The following is a 16926-nucleotide window of genomic DNA, read 5'->3' as shown; positions in this document are numbered from 1 at the left end:
TATTCGGCTGTTATGTTTGTATGTATTATGGATAACGCAACATTCAAAGAAAAAAATGAGTTCTTAATATGGGAACTGTTACATACTTCAATCGAACTTCAAACGTAAGGTATTAAAATTTGTGTTTTATTTATGACATGCTAAAAAAAATAATGTATTTTAAATTATTTAGTGTGCATTGGAAATTAGTCTTCAATTTACGATGAAATTTTACAAAGTAACTACATAGTTATTTGACTTAAACGAAAAAAATTAGGAAGAGAAACAGCTTTTTGAAACAGAAATTTTGAGCAGTTATCAAATACGTTTCCATTCCGTAAGCAGAAATTTTGGGCATTTATCAAACGCGTTCTAATTTTCTAACACTTATCCAGGAATAGAATCGAAAAAAGTCATTTTAATCAGAATTAATTTTTTGGAACAGAATGGTTACCATGCGCAGCTTTTACAGATCGCAGGCTGCTTTCGAGAAGTTCGGACTCGACGGGCATAGAAATATTACCCTTAGAAGACCTAAGAATGGCAATTGTACTTTATCTCATCCTCTTGCTCGGCTGTTCTTGGTAATAAAGGACGACAGATTCGAAGCGGGCACTGTTATGACGGAGCTCAGGCTGTTTATTTTGACCCGAACAAAGCGGAGAGGAAACGGGCCGAAGCGCGGTCTTATCAAAATGAATCATGCCCAGATGCGTACTTCACCGCATGTAGCAACTCCTTGTCACAATCTATGCACGTATACACGCATGTGTGTTACAGACAACATTTGACTCCGGTAAAGTCGACATCATTTAGCGAATACAGAAGAATACGGTGGAGCTACTATCACCCCGAATTGTTAATTTCGCAAGTTGCAATCCAGAGAGGTCCCTTCAATGCATCAAGAGCCCGGTTCGATTCGGTACGCTATGTGAGGATGCAGACAGCCAGCGATGCAACAGCAATCCGATACGCCTGAGGGCCAAAAATTCCCCGAGAGGAACCCCGTGCCCCGACCGGTCACTACTCTTAGCGCAGATTCACGGCGCGTCTGCGTCTTCCAACCAGACTGAATATACGTTTTGTGCGGGACGATGTCAAAGTAAAGCTTCAAGTTCGAGTCTTTGAACGGTTCAAGCAAGCACATGCTCGTCGTCAAGACACCGACGTGAATCCTTCCTGATATAATCATATCGGATTTAAAAACTAGCAATACGACCAAGTCATTGCCCCGTTTCGGCGAACGTGCGACGTCGACTTGGTCATGCTGGATGGACAACTCGCGAAAGATAATAATAACTCGGAGGGCGGTTATCCGAAAATTGGATGATGAGATTTCATTCATCCCGGAAGGACTGTTTCTACGTCCCCAGGGGATATTAGTGTTGTTATCGCATGACGGTAACGCCGGCGAATCAAGCAGGACGGACATGCGAAGCTTCCGAAACAGCCACTCGAAAGCCAAGTCGTCTCTCTTCTCTTCTGTGCTTGGATCGACATCATCAGATGCGTACAGAACCACCGATCTTCTTCAACTCCGCACTGCAAAGGAAGAAACGTTACCGTTTCGATGGCGATGGCGATGGCGATGGCGATGGCGATGGATGGTCAGGTACCCCCGGTTTGAACGGTTCAGCAGATCGTCGTACGTAGTCAAGAAATCTCTTACGAAAGTTCAAGTCGAAAACCCGGGATCTGGAGCTTGCAACTGAGCTTTCACTTGTGCCGGACTTTACCTTCTCGGCATGTGCGCATGGGTTGGAAAAAAAAAAAGGTGGTTTGCCTTTTCTTTTATGGGCAATGGCGGCAGGCTGCTTTGAAACTGAAACTGGACAAACCAATTTCTCCACACGTGCATCACCGCATTTGTCTTTGAATCGGGAGTACTTTGCCGATAAATCGGTTCAAAGACATTGTGCGAAGCATAAGTCGACAACACAGAAACCGAAGCTTTGTACGCTAGGGTGAGCAGCGGGTTCGGTTCAATTCGGGTGCTAGACCGAGCTGGTCCGGACCGATCGATTTATGGAGTTTAGTTCCCGATTTCGACATAAAAACCAGCAGATCTACCCGAGAACCGGTTTTAACCGATTTTGAAGCTCCTTTTGCCGAAAGAGAAAAAAAAATTCAAGAAGATACTTTTGCCTCCAACAAGTATCGCATTATAGTTTTCAATAAAAACATAACCTCACTTAACAGGCATATATCTTTGTAACGAAATGGTGCTTTAATTTATTTGTTAAAAAAAATTATGCAAAAGGAAAGAAAAAAAAAATGGGGCTGGTTCCAACTTTTTGGAATCTTTAGAATCGAGAGCCACGAGGATCGGTTCTCGACTGTAGGTCGGGAACACTTACTCGAGAACCGATCACTCGACATGGTTCGACATGGTGAATTGGCGTATTTTCGCAAGAGTCTTTTTTGTTTTTTTTTTTGCAATGAGCAATTTCATTGAAGCCGCGCAAATACAATAAGGGCTTTTTTTTTAATTTATTTTTTGGGTATGGGCAATGTCGGTGAAATTGCTTGGAAACTGGACGGAGCAATTTCTCCGCACGTGCCATAATGCCTTCTCTTTTTCCATCCGATTGCTCTATTGGTCGTTGACTTTTTCTGAGCTTCTTCTTCTTCTTAATGATTTAAAAGCATATCATTAGTCATCATTTTTACGCTTATAAGAATAAGTTAATAAAAAAAATGTTTTTATCGATAATAAAAATATTTTCTGTTACTTTTTTTAAAATTTAAATTTGCATAAATAATTTAATTTTAATTTATTTTAATTGTACCCACTTCAGTACCCGCTGCTACTATTCAAGACGGGCTCCTCTCCTCCCTTCTTAATGTTCCTCATCCCTAATGTTGATGCTAACGATAATCAACCGTGTCCCCGTCATCAGTAACTCTGGATTTTTGTGATTAATTCAAGAATTGATCCCTAATGTCCTTCCCCAATCTTTTCTCCCTCTTGATCTGTGAAGTTCTCTCTCCCGATCGGAGTCGGAACTCCGTGCATCGGAGATTTGCAGTAGAAAATAACGCTATTCTCGCCGTGCAACACGACTAACGTGATGAGTAGGTGCTTCATCCGTGATGCGAATACTATTGTAATAATGTTTGACGAGAGTTCGGCAAAATAAAAGGAAAGCCGATGTTCAGAAAAAAAAAATAAAAATCGAGTTTAGTGTGGTCTTGGTTTCGCTATTATTTTTTTCTTCTTCTCATTCTTTTTTTGGTTTCCAATTTCACTTACCAAACATATTTCAGAAGAAAATCCCAAAAATCAACAAATCACAATCGTTCAGCTGCCATTGTTTTTCCATGAAATTGACAACTGAGCGTGGAGAGAAATTGGCGAACTTTATTTGACTTTTATTTCCTAATAGGACCATATTGTCAACCTCCCACCAAGTATATGTTGCAGAAGGCGTCTTTGGGGCGATCTCGTAGTTCCCACGGGATGGAGACGATCGCGCCGTAGCGTTCGTGGTGGTGCTTTAGGATTTCAATTATTGATTGAAGTAAGGATAAGACCCGTCCTCTATGATGGCTGCTAGCTTTCCTCGCTCTCCTCTATATATGTATATATAAGTCATCATCTTATCCATATAGTATTCGTTTTATTTGTCCTCTTCCTTCTTTTGGTTTTGTTGTCCATCGTGGGTCGGGTCTTTGATCTTGATTGCCCTTTTCCTTTCCATGGCCGGCCATGTGACCCGTGATTGATTTAGCCTAAAGCACCGTCAGTTTATTCCTCCTAATTGACTTTGTAGGACCCTTTGGACCATGATTAATTATCATGCCATCCCACGAACAATAGCTAGTGCACCTTTTAATCATCGAGACCATGAAGCATCTGACTAATTCGATGGGTCGAGCAAGACACGTGTCTCTGTATCTTGACGAGTGATTTGAAATACGAAATTCTACGCACAAGATGCGAATTTGTATTGTTGCTTTTAGAAATTGTGAGATCACCCTCCATGTGTAAGAATATTTAAAAGTGATTGTGGAATTCAGCGCGCGACAAAAAAAAAAAACCGTGGATTTATTATGAATGGGAGGGTATCAAGGAGACACATAGAGAGAAGAGAGGCATTGTTTGTTAAGCTCAGTGATGACTTATTTAAATATTCTCAAACTATGCGTCCAAACCATTAATAAGAGTCGGGACCGCCTTGAATAAATAGACAAATCCGAAGGGGGGTGCTAATAAACTCGATAGACAATTTCACTAGTCAATGATTTTTTTTTTTTCGTGCTTGAGAATACGGTTAACCAGCATGTTAACTAATCGATGACGATAAATTGGATCGGACTTTGCAACTTTTTTTTTTTTCCTTTCTGAGCTGTCTCGACATGACATGAGCGTGAAAGGCAGCGAATAAACTTTGCCCAAATTTCTCCGATAAAATCCGTCGAAGAGTGTAGATTTTTGGAGTTCGAATCGAAGCAAATGCCAAAAATCAAGCTTGTGGATAATGGTTGTTTGTCCATTCTATAGGAAAGTAAAGAGGATGCAACAACGAGTGATTGGGGTCCCTCTAGAGATAATGACCCCATGCCCATGTATTTGGCTGGTAGATTCCTGTAGGCCAAATTGTTTCCTAAACATTATCCCGATCCCCTCTTGCATCGCAAGAGACTCGATTTCGGTTCAATATCTCCCGCTCGAGGACGATTGATCAATAGACTGGACCATCGGATGGATGACAACTCGAGAATCTAACCTCCTCTTGTTTTTCCTTTCGAACTCCTTGTGAGCTCGAGAAGGCCACATCACATGAGCTCCAATCCAAAAGGCGGTCTCGAACGGACACGGCCGAAAGGTCCAAAAGAAAGGCAGGTTACGCCCTCCTCCGCTCGAGATGCCGGGTCCACGGGGAGAGAGCTTGAGCTTTAGGAAAACAGGCCATGAACGATCTTGAATGCCATTTTAGGACCGCGGTTATTCAAAAGCCCTTCATCATTTGCATAATTCAACACAAATACTTCATTGTGGAACTAATTACTAATGAATTTAACAATTTGGAGTTTCCAATCATGGGCAAGGACCATGGTAGAGAGCTCTGAAATCGGAATCTCATGCCCTTTCTCTTGCCACCATGCTTCCGCTGATGGTTACTATTTCTTAGCTCTTCATGTTCGTGTGATTACAATAAGTTTGGTTTTCATTAAAATTTTGTGGTTTAAATGAAGTACCCAATTCATCATGAGATGAGAGGGGGGTCGAAATGAAGCGAAAAAAGATTATGGACCCACCCAATTCAAAATTCATTTTTTCAGGAAAGACCGTCCAAAAAAGTCCTACACATATCGTACGGCGATTAATTCGATCTTAAACTTTTCGGGCTGGCCAATTCAACCTTTAACCTATTGACGATTTTCTAACGTAGCCCATACGTCCAAAAAATCACCGAGGTTGCGATTCGATCAGCGCCGGCCATTCCTTTTTCTTTCTACTACGCGCACTAAATCTATGTAACTCCACATTCTCGATCGCAAGAAAAAAGCAAGAAGGAATTTAACTTTTGATGTCGTGACTAAGAATGAATTGACATGCGATCGAAAATGAAGGGTGGGATACGTACCACATTCTTTAGCTTTTGCCCTTTAGAGGCAAGCATGCATTGTCAATGACTTTGAAAGACAGATTCTTGAGTGGGTTCTTGGAGTGATGAGTGCGCCATGCGGATGGCTGAGTTCGTGGGATTTTAGCAAAGAAATTGAATGGAGGTTGACAAGGGCTCATCCCCTTAAACAAAGAAAAGATTATTCGCATACTTAAGCAACAAATCCAAATGCTTTAATTAAAGTACAAAAAGTCAAACACCATCGTTAACATCTCCGGCCAAAACATCTCACGTCGTTCATTCATGAAATCCCGACGTGTGATTTATGTACATTCAATCTGCTACTACCTCGGTGGTTGAGTCGTGTTTTTGCCTCCTGATGTCTATACAGTTACGCCGACTTTTTCGAATGCCGAGCCCTCATCCGGTTTCACTCGGTTTCGAGCTGGAAAGGGGAAAAGAAAAATATCTTCTCCCAGCGCTAGGGTCCAAGTTGCTGCGAAGGGAGATTGATTCATTGAATCAACAAGGTCACGAATACGGTTCAACCACGGGTCGGACTCGGGTCCAACATTATTGAGTGAAAAAACAGGAAAATTTCCCAATCGGGCATGTGGATGAGTCCATGCCATCGCATTGATTGTCCCCCCACCCTCCCTCTCCGCGGATTCGGATAACCCAATTTGTCTGACTCACCCAGCAACTGGATAAGCATTTCACTTTCCACTCCCCTCAAAATCCCAAAATTAAAAATATGACCCCATTTGAAAGTAAAAAAGAAATACGATTAGATCGAAATTGGGCAATTTATACAATTTGGCTGTTTTCTTGGGTATCGAATTCAAATTATTCTTCTTCAATCACGCCCCCGATGACTGACGACGATCTACGGCACCGTCGCCAATTTTTGGTTAAGTCCCGATTTTCGCGATCGCAGGCAAAAACGCGGCGTTTTGATGTCTCCGCCCTGTCGTTATAAGAACGAACGAGGCCCACGACGCTTCCCCTCTCTCAAACCGCGCCAATAACAGAATCGCGCACCGTACCATGCTCTCGCTCTCCTCTCCGTCTCTCCTCCGCCCCTCCGCCGCCCCCGCCCCACCGCGCGCCGCCTCCCTCAGCCCTCGCGCCTCCTCCTCGTCTTCCGCCGCCGCCTCCTTCACGTCCTCCGACGCCAGGCCTCGCGTGCAGACGCCGCCTCTCCCGCACCGCCTCCTCTGCCGCCAGGGGATGCCGCCGGCGTGCACGTCCCTCTACGAGGTCCTCGGCATCCCCGCGGGCGCCACGTGCGAGGAGATCAAGGTGGCGTACCGGCGCCTGGCCCGGTCGTGCCACCCCGACGCGGTGGCGATCGACCGGAGGGGCGCGTCCGCCGACGAGTTCATGAGGATCCACGCCGCCTACTCCACGCTCTCGGACCCCGTGAAGCGCGCCGTCTACGACAGCAGCCTGTTCAGGAGGAGGAGCAGGCCGTTGACCGTCTTGTCGGGAGGCGGAGGAGGCGGCGGCGGCTACAGGGGGAGGAACTGGGAGACGGATCAGTGCTGGTAGGCGCCCGAGCTGACTCGCTGATTCGCGATCCCCCGCGTTCGGGACTGATTTTAGGGATTTAGCTGTATATATACATACATATGTATAGGTCGAGTGGAGCTTTTGTTGCGTATAGTGTAAATACGAAGCAGAGTTATGTAGGAAGTAGAAAGTGTGAAGGTGCTTGATTTTGGTAGGCACCATCTGATCTGATTCTGGGTATTGTGATCGATATGAGATTGAAGATTGAGTTTTTGCTGGGTTTTTGGTCAATCGATTGCGGAAGGAATTGAAGCGAAGCTTTTGATTAACTCATCACATCCTTTTTATCCTCATCATCTCCTTCTCCTTCTCCTTCTCCTTCCTCTTCCCTCAAATGTCAAGAAAGTTCTTCCCAAATGAGAGGTCAAGAATCGGTTGACACGAATATGGTTGTATTGCATATTCATGAGATGGGTCGATGAAGTAATTGAATTTCATGGGTGTCAAAGCTTGGGAAAAGTTGCGATTGTTTGTGGTGTGAGATGAATTTGGCAGAAACCCAGGATATCCTTTCTGCTTCTGTTGCAGTCAGAGCTTCACAAATATCTAATTTTTCTTTTTTCTTTTTGTTTTGGCCTTTCCTCACAGAAATTCTGAAAGCCATACAAAATGAATGGGTGGTGATCTGAGGCATTGATGATTTTGCATGGACAGTACCGTTCCTTTCTAACTTCTTTTTCATGGGAAGCAGAAATTCGTGGAGAAGATTCATGGGTCCGACGAAAATTCGATACCATCTTTTCGCGCGTCCACAGATGAATTAATATCGGATTGTCCGGTGCCGGTGGTCCACACGATCCTGTCGGAGTTACACGACGGACGTGTTCGTACGAAAATGCGGCGATTTTAAGTGCCGATTTTTCTGATGGTGAAGGAGAATGAAATTTCATCGGACTAGAGAATTTTTTTTCATTCTCGTCCTTACATAATTGTCCTGCCTCCGGGGATCAAAATTTTCATTTGAACTTCTTCCTAAGATACACTTGTAGTTCCTCTTACCTACAGGCCATGTCCCCCAAAAATTTCCTGTCTTCGCCTATTTCAGTGTTAGGCTAGCAATGACCGTATAGGCAGGATCTGAAAACCCTCCTTGTTATAGAACTCTGATCAAGATTTGCCTTTGAACTATACATTGTAGTCAGGCAAAGCTAGCAGGAAAAGTTATGGTGATCACCAGGTATATAATCACATTAGGCGTCGGCAACAGCACCGTTGTCGCATCTCTTGAACCACCTCAATTATTCTCACGAGGTTGCGACAGTACAGAGTTTAACCGGGCTATGTTGCTAGGGAATGATGCTCAAGAGCTGCTGCCTTGACTTGAGTGACCTGATGTGGTAGGTCATGAGCAAATAATCAGTGAACAGAATGATCCATAGGCCTCAACAGACTTGCTAATGGCAGGTGCTTACAAACTGCTTGCCGTGGCAGCATCATCCAGGTAACCACAAACTTCTATTCAGCCACGGTCCTCAGCTAATCTCGTCAAATACGAGTTCTTCGAATCAAACCATTGGACTCTTGAATGGTTAATCTGCAGATAAAGATTAGTCTGATTCATATTAGCTGTTGATTCCAGTTCCAGATGAACGTCCTGAGATTGTCTTCAGTTCATCACCCAATTTGACAGGACTTCCTTGGTTAGCGGATAAATCCGGGGTAAAAATAATCCAAAAGCAATTTCAAGTGACCAGGTGAAGAACCTCGTCGCATAGCTGACCGAGCGACTTGCTCGAGGCGAGGAGCGCCGATAGGCAAAGCACCTCTTTCGCCCCTTTGCCTGATTAAGATAATGGCGCGAAAGGCACGAACCCCGACTGACCATGTACGAGCCAGATCGTTTTTTTCACCTCCGAGAACCTGGGCGACGGACCAACGGACCTTAATATTCCTGAGACATGTAGACAAGGACATCATCCTCTGGTTGATGACAATGAGTTGAAACACCAGATGAATCCTGTCCTGGTTTCAATCACCCACTCTGCTTTTCTTTTCCTCAAATCCTGCTCATGGTTGATCTTTGTCTGGACACCCAAGAAATCCATTTTGCACGTGAGAAACTACCCATCATATCTTTTTCTCTCCTGACTGCGAAGAACACCCTCCAGTTATTTTACTTGATGCAATTGAGGTCCGGACGAGTTCTCACCCAAACAGTTTGAGAGCTTACTTAGGTCCAATCTACAATTTATATAGTTTGATGATGAAAAAAAAACCCTTCCAGCAACATAAATTAGGCAGTTAAATGGGGATAACATAATAGATCAAGATGGATTTACTGGCATAAGGATACTTCAAGGCCCCGCATGGTAACCATTCTCATTCTCTAATTCTAATTCTGAGAACAAAACAGGATGAGAATCGCATTTGGTAACGCAAATAAATTTGATTTTGATTATGTTCCCAAAATTAGTTTTAGAGAATCAAAATCAGATTTAGAGCAAATTCAGAACAAAAAAAAAAAAGTTGGTTACGGAAAAAAGAATTACTTTTGAGAATCACAAAATAAAATGAAGTCCGACATCTCTCACTTTTCCCTTTCGGTTCTCTCGTCACTTTTCTCTCAACCTAATAAAAATAAAATAAAATAAATAAATAAAAAATTTAAAAAAAGATGGAATTTTTTTAAAAAAATCACAAAAAATTTACAAAATCCCTAAAAATAGAATAAACTTATATTAGGCTAGTTTGACCTTATTTTCATAAATTTGGGCCTAAATTTTCTAGATTTCACTCTTCCGCAAAAAATGTCACAAAAGATGATGGCATTCAACATGTGGATTATAACATATATACCCGTAGCCGTGCATCATAAAATGTAAACATCTCGCACGTGGAGTCAAGCGAAAAACCCACTTGAATTTAAGACAGAAGTTGCAAATGATAGTGGATGACTTGTAATTTGTATCAAGGAGGATAGTTTTTTTTTTTTTTTGCAGTAGATAATTTGATTATTCGGTTGTTATGTTTGTATGTATTTTTGACAACACAACATTTAAAAAAAAAATGAGTTCTTAATATGAGAACTGTCTCATGCTTCAATCGAACTTCAAACGTAATGTATTAAAATTTGTGTTTCATTTATGACATACTAAAAAAAATAATGCATTTTAAATTATTTTAGTGTGCATTGAAAATTAATCTTCAATTTATGATGAAATTTTACGAAGTAACTATATAGTTATTTGACTTAAATGAAAAAAATTAGGAAGAGAAACAGTTTTTTGAAACGGAAATTTTGTGCAGTGATCAAACGCGTTTTAATTCTCTAAAACTCATCCAAGAACAGAATCATAAAATGTCATTTTAATCGGAATCAATTTTTCGGAACAGAATGGTTACTATGTGCAGCCCAAGTGTTAATATTTGTATACGGCGCTAACTTTGATGCTAATAATTTTTTTTTTAGATCACTCAAGTGCCAAATCGAATTAAAAAAATAATCACTTTAGTGCAATTTAGGCAACCTCATCAGAGTTGGCACTTAAAGAATCATTTTTTAGTCACTTAAATAATTACTTTAGTGCTAAATAGGCTAAAAAATAATTATTTAAGTGCCAACGGCAAGAAATTTCGAAGATTTTGCCGGAATTGACACTTAAATAATCATTTTTAAAAAAAAATTGATACTTAAGTGATTAAAAAAAGATATTTGCACTAAAGTGAGCACCATACATAAATATTGACATTGTGCTTTTGCCCGCATTTACCTTTAAAACATATAATTAATTGTGATGTGTTTCCGCCTAAAATATTTTATTTTGAGAATTTTTTTTTATATTTGTTAGGGAATATATGAAATAGGAAGAAAAGGAAGAACAAATCTTAGGAAAATCGGAGAGTCGGGGCCGCTTACAGTTGTAGGGCTGGCGTTAGGGTTTTGCTTTATATAAGCCCAAACTCGCGTCGTCACTTCTCTCTCTAGAACCCTCTACGAAGTCTCTCACTCTCTCTCTCTCTATCTCTCTCTTCTTCTGGTGATCTTCCATCGATCGAATACATGGCGAATCAGGAGAGATGCACCGGCACTGTCCTCTGGTTCAACGATGTCAAAGGATTCGGCTTCATCAAGCCCAACGACGGCGGCGAGGATCTCTTCGTCCACCAGTCCTCCATCAAATCCGACGGATTCCGTAGCCTCGCCGAGGGCGAGGAGGTCGAGTTCTCGATCGTCACAGAGTCCGAGGGCAAGTCTTCGGCGGTCGACGTCACCGGCCCCGACGGGGCCCCCGTCAAGGGGAGCGCCAGGGACAGCTACGGCGGCGGCGGCGGCGGCGGAGGCGGCAGGGGCGGCCGTGGGTTCGGCGGCGGTTGGAAGGGTGGCGACAGGTACAACGGGGGCGGCGCCGGTGGCGGTGGATGCTATGCTTGCGGCGAGGTGGGACACTTGGCAAGGGATTGCGAGCGCGGAAACCGTGGTGGCGGCGGCGGCGGCGGCGGTTCTGGGGCGTGTTTTAACTGCGGCGGGATAGGCCACATGGCAAGGGATTGTCGCCGGAGTACCAATGGTGGGGGTGGAGGAGGAGGAGGCACTTCCTGCTTCAATTGTGGTGGTTTTGGGCACATGGCGAGGGATTGTACTAGTAGGGGTGGGGGTGGCGGCATGGGCAGCGGCGGCATGGGCGGCGGCGGCATGGGCGGCGGCATGGGCGGCGGCGGCGCTTGCTATAACTGCGGTGGACTTGGTCATATGGCGAGGGATTGCAATGCTGGTGGTGGTAGCAGATTTGGCGGCAGTGGCGGTGGCAACAGTGGTAGCAAGTGCTTCAATTGTGGTGAGCTGGGGCATTTTGCCAGGGAATGTACCATGACCACTTGAAGAAGGGAAAAAGGAGAGAAGAGCAATAGTACATATTCTCTTTTTTTCTTGCTTATGCTTTTGTTCGCCTTTTTATGTTTTATTGGTTTGGAATGTTATACATAGGATGTTTTGGAGATTTTCGTTTGTTTCTATCCCTTTTGGTTTCCTGTGTTGGTCAATGATCATTTTGTTTAACTTCTCATTGAGCTATCTTCAACCCAGTGGAACTGATGGCTGTTCTTATTCAGCTCTGTCTTGGTGGTGCCTTAGTGGCTTCTTTATGAAGTTTGTGGTGATAGCTTTCGCATGGATTGAGTGTTGTTGATTCTTGGCCTGGCAGAGGTCATTAATCAATTGTCAGTTACTGTTGAAGGATGGCATTGCGATAGTTCTTAGTGTGCTCGGTATGATCGCCGTGAGCATTATTTATCGCTCTGAGATGCCTATGGAGAGGAATATGAAATGTTTTAATTGCTTAAGTACTGGTCATTATCAATAGACCAGTTGGATTGAGAAAAAAAAATTGCAGCTCCTGGGAAGCTTGCCGAATGCAGCTAAGAAAATGCGCGCAATGACCTTTCTTGTTCACCTGGCTCTTCATGACTTGATGATTTCTACCTTTTACCAACTATCTACGTTATGATAAAAGTGGGATGTTTCATGCATCAAATAGTTTGGAATTTGCTCTTGTTTCTAATGGCTACCTCCAGTTGTTCCTTGTAATATAGGGTACCAGGTTCATTGCTTGTACTATAGTGACCAGCAACAATGACTCGATGCTTTTTCTTTGGGAATATCACGTTACAGTATATTCTGTAACGCCATGCTGTTCCTTTAAGCTCCATATCTTCCATAATGTGCAACTGTAAACTCTTGGTGTCTTTATGTATGGTTTTGGTTTCACTCACGTCTTCTTAATTTTCACCTTCTTTTTAACTTGCTGTTCGACCTGTTAAGTTACCATGAGATAACATTGCTCATATGGTCCACATGCAACTTTATTCAGTTAAATGAGATGAGGATTATTCAGATTTTGCTCAATAGATGTATGTTTTTCTTGGTAGATAATTGTGCCCTACATGAATTATAATAACTGTAGAGACTTATGTATTATCCAAAGAGACTAATGGATACTTTAGAAAGTGATTCATGCCGTCACTCTTCTATGTTGTTGCCATTGGAAGTTCTGTATTGTGGGCAGCCTTTAGAACAAATTTGCTTGAGGCTGTATACCCTTGCTTTGCAGACAGTTGAGCATGCATGTAATATGGACTCTTGATCTTTTCCTGTTCGGTCTTTGCAATTGATTTTCAAGGCCATCCTGATCATGAGAATTTGGATTAACGCAGCTCAACCGATATTGGAATCCTTTTGTCCATTTTAGTGGCGAATGACAGTTGCTTGATTAGATAAATGATGCAAATCTTGGGTTCTTGACGATTATTCTGGAATAACTTTTTTAGAAGTTTACATTCACGGGGTGAGGTTTTCTACTACTGGAGAGGTTTTCAGTTTGCAACGAGGGCACACCATCCTTTTAGGCGTCAAGCCAATGTTGCCGTTTATTTAGGGAGTTTGAGTGTGCAGTAGGACCCTTTAATGCTATAGTGTGTCTAAATTACTCTGATAGTACAATCAAATTAGTTTGCAACTCCTCTAATATTCATACCTTGGAATTTCGTCGTAGACTTCATTTTGCCTTCCTATAATTATGATTGTGGCATTGAAAGCAGATCATGAAGCTATAATTTCTGTGATCTCGACATGCACACATCATTTTCGCGCGAAGGTGAGTACATATTCTTTTTGAACCATGACCGAACCTACTTCCCTAAATGGCTCAGATGCAGGGGTGTCCTGCAGCAGGGACGATCTGGGAGGGCGGGAGAGCTTTGCAATGTTTCTGCAAAGCGCCGTGCTATGCCAATCTCTGCGTGTTTGGGACGCGAGGCAGTACCATAGGTAAGTTGCGATCGCCTTTGGCCAGTCTTCTCTGGAATAACAAAGGTTTATGGAGTGAATCTCTACTGCTTTGCTCCTTCTCTTAGGCTCCAACAAATTTGAGCTTCTGTTGAAAAGTAGTCTCAAAGTATCTGATACTCTGTCGAATGCAAGGCCCTGTAATGCCTTTTTTGGCTAAAGACTGACTATGAGGAGATTACTGAGAAGCAAACAAACACAACCATCTGAACCACACTATCTATGCAGTGCCTGTTACAGTCTTGGTATTTACTATGGGCGAATTCCATTTGGTTGCAATTGCAAAGGCCAAAGCTTTAAGGCAAAATCAGTAGGGCTGTCAAAAAGGCCCGCACCGGCCCGACCTGGCCTGAAAATTTAGGAAACTTTCGGGCCGGAATTTGGTACTATTTCAATAAAGGCCGGTACCATTGGGGCTCGAAAAATAAAGTACCGACCTGGGAATGAAAAGAAGACAGGCCAATTGAAGACTCAAATAACCCAGGCCCAACTCTACTAATGCTCATCATCTTCTTTCCCGCGACGTCTCCTTGCTCGCAACTCTGAGTGCGCAGAGGTCTACTGAGACTCCCGTCACTTTCTTCTGCCCGAGTGCAACAGCGCCATCCCTCAATGCTGGCCACTCCTGACGGTCCCCTCCCTCTCTGCCGAGTCCTCTCCAGAAGAAACCCTAGTCCCCAAAATCACCTATTTAAAAGCGAAGTCGCACGAACGGAAACCCTAAACCCCACCAACTCCCCCCTTCCCCATCGCTGTTCACCTTTCTCAGATCTCTCTCTGCTTCATCTCTTTCGAGGGTTCTCCTTCTGTGCTTCCGATTTCTGTTTCCCGATTAGGATTGCGTCATCTGATGCTTATCGTTTTGTTGTTTTCAAATGGATCAGATTGAAAGGAAAAATGGTCTTTTGGGGATGGTAACGATTGTATCGTGAAAGGTCTCGTTCGTCGTAACCGGCTCCGATTGGGGCCTTGCCGACCATCCTGATATATCACCACCCATGTTTTGAGTCCCTTTTTCCCCCAAAAAGAAACACCAAGCTTCGATTTTTCTTTCTTCTTTTCTCTTGTTCTTGAGATTCTGGGGAAAAAAAGGTTTATTTCTTTGTTCTGGTTTGTGAATTTGATTGCAGATGGCCGATGATTATACATTCTTTAAACAAAGACAAGCATATGTCTGAATCTAATGGTGTAGACACATCTAATCTTCTCTATGAGGCCATTGATCTTCATTGCATGTCCCTTTGTAATTTCTTTGGATTTTATAGATCTTGGCAAGTTCTCTTGCATCTCTTGCGGGCTTTGGGTGTGAAGTATTTTCTTCAAGTTTACGACTTTCCATTATGTTTTGAACAGTTGCCTGTGATGAAAGAGATGAGCTATTTGCGCTTATGGATGAGAATTCGTGATTTACACATAACCTCTACTGCCTTCCTTCTGAGGCTGCGAAATTTGTTTCTTTGATTGATTTTTTTAAAATTTTTTTTTATTTTTATTTTTTCGTGGGCATTAAGTTTTGAAAATGGGTTTTGATTTTACAATTTTGATTTGTTGAAGAGTTGTTCATGTGATGATTAGAAGCATAGTTCAGATGATAATCTTTGTGATTATAACATTCCAACAGTCTTTCGCTCCTATTTGATGACCCCAACTTGTAGAATTAATCTTCTCTCTTTGCAAATCCTGATCAGCGTTGTTTGTCTTTTCTCGGAAGATTTATTTCAATCGTCATTAAAAAAAAAAAAAAAGAACGACCGGACCCGACTCGAATATCTTGGACGTATATAATTTGGGTATCAGGTCGACCTTGGCGCTGTTTGGTTTCAAGCTGGGTCATGCTTATAGGAGACCCGGCCCATTGACACCCCTAAAAATCAATGGCTTTGACAAGTTTTGCCAACTTGCGTGATCTAGTGCGACGAACAACTCCGACAGGATTTGCCAACTTGCGAAAACATAAGTGCACAGTCTAATGCAACTGACCGTTCATTCATCTTCCCTGAATGGTTCTATTCGACAAGATTTACCACCGCGCCTTACTTAATTTCACGCAAAAGCGACGTGTCCGTGTTCTCTTCAACTTGCGCCTATCAGAAGATAAGGCAAGTTGGTCGCTTGCATCGGTCAACACTAGCCGTAGGAAAAGCGCATCGTTTTCGCTTGCTGAAGGGGGCGTTTGCTGGCAGAATTTTTCAAGACTTGTGCTGCGATGGGGTCAAAAGGCAGGAAAATCTTGGATTAATTTGGTGTTTACCGCCCCTTTGTTAGGCTAATCATCTTATCGCGTGGCCCCGGTCCAAGTAAAAGTCAATTGCGGCTGCGGCTGCGAAGTGCTGGTGCAACTAGCGAGTTGTGCTCTTTTTCGCGTCAACGCTGGAGCAGCGTTCATTCCATGCTTTTCGCCAGAATCTGGAATCCGAATAATTGGACCATTTTCCGACTTTGTATGGCAAAGGGTGCATTTGCATGGGCCAGAAAAAACTTTTGTGAACAGCGTGCTTAGATCTTCAACCATCAGACTCCCGTTCTATGACAACCCAAGGGCGGCCGCCGGCCCTCCTCCAAGACGCGAGGGTCGAGCCCTCGCCAAATTTGGCAAGGGACGGCCCTCGCTCGATCGCGGGGTTGGATCATTTGGTCCCTCGCCTTAAAAATTTACGAAAATTGTTCACTTCGTAGAAAGACTAGCGTTCGCTTTTAACTATTTTCGGTCAAAATCGATTGGATGGACTGAATTGATTAATTATCTAAATTGACATACCCGTGGTAGGTATAGAATTTTTTTTTTGTAATTTTTCAAATAGTACATGATCATACTAGGAGGTCTCTGACATGCAATATAGTCCGAATAGTCAATAATGGTCTGTCGCTCTTGGGTAAGATTTTTTTTTTTTTTCTTTCAATGCATCAATAGTCGCGCCCTAAGTTAATTGATGGTGGGGCGTTCGAAAGATTAAGGGATAATGACACAAATGATCAATGAACTTTGATTCAATGTGTAATTTGATCCTTGGAATTTTAATT

The 16926-nt window shown here is 42.9% G+C and overlaps 2 protein-coding genes and 3 non-coding genes across 6 annotated transcripts; all 5 read left to right on the top strand.

The window, feature by feature from the left end:
• The first annotated feature begins 6533 nt into the window (after nt 1-6533).
• Nucleotides 6534-7413, top strand: LOC115728321 (chaperone protein dnaJ 11, chloroplastic-like). Its single transcript, XM_030658674.2, has one exon. The coding sequence runs from the start codon at nt 6600-6602 to the stop codon at nt 7101-7103; it is 504 nt and encodes a 167-aa protein (XP_030514534.1). The 5' UTR covers nt 6534-6599; the 3' UTR covers nt 7104-7413.
• A 3623-nt stretch (nt 7414-11036) lies between these two features.
• On the top strand, nt 11037-12169 carry LOC115728314 (cold shock protein 2). 2 transcript variants are annotated; one of them, XM_030658664.2, is made up of 2 exons: nt 11037-11727; nt 11761-12169. In XM_030658664.2, the coding sequence occupies exons 1-2, from the start codon at nt 11125-11127 to the stop codon at nt 11941-11943; spliced, it is 786 nt and encodes a 261-aa protein (XP_030514524.1). In that variant the 5' UTR covers nt 11037-11124; the 3' UTR covers nt 11944-12169. The 2 variants fall into 2 exon arrangements, with proteins under 2 accessions (XP_030514524.1, XP_030514523.1); XM_030658663.2 differs by having other exon boundaries at nt 11037-12169.
• Nucleotides 12170-14814: 2645 nt separating this feature from the next.
• Nucleotides 14815-14916, top strand: LOC115728324. The gene has a single exon (XR_004013814.1). It is a non-coding gene; the product is annotated as a small nucleolar RNA Z43 (small nucleolar RNA).
• A 343-nt stretch (nt 14917-15259) lies between these two features.
• On the top strand, nt 15260-15347 carry LOC115728326. Its single transcript, XR_004013816.1, has one exon. It is a non-coding gene; the product is annotated as a small nucleolar RNA U83 (small nucleolar RNA).
• A 113-nt stretch (nt 15348-15460) lies between these two features.
• Nucleotides 15461-15552, top strand: LOC115728323. Its single transcript, XR_004013813.1, has one exon. It is a non-coding gene; the product is annotated as a small nucleolar RNA snR60/Z15/Z230/Z193/J17 (small nucleolar RNA).
• The last annotated feature ends 1374 nt before the right edge of the window (nt 15553-16926 follow it).

The sequence above is a fragment of the Rhodamnia argentea genome, chromosome 8 (genome assembly GCF_020921035.1).
Source record: "Rhodamnia argentea isolate NSW1041297 chromosome 8, ASM2092103v1, whole genome shotgun sequence".
Classification (NCBI taxonomy): domain Eukaryota; kingdom Viridiplantae; phylum Streptophyta; class Magnoliopsida; order Myrtales; family Myrtaceae; genus Rhodamnia; species Rhodamnia argentea.
This window is presented reverse-complemented; position numbering and strand designations above follow the sequence as displayed.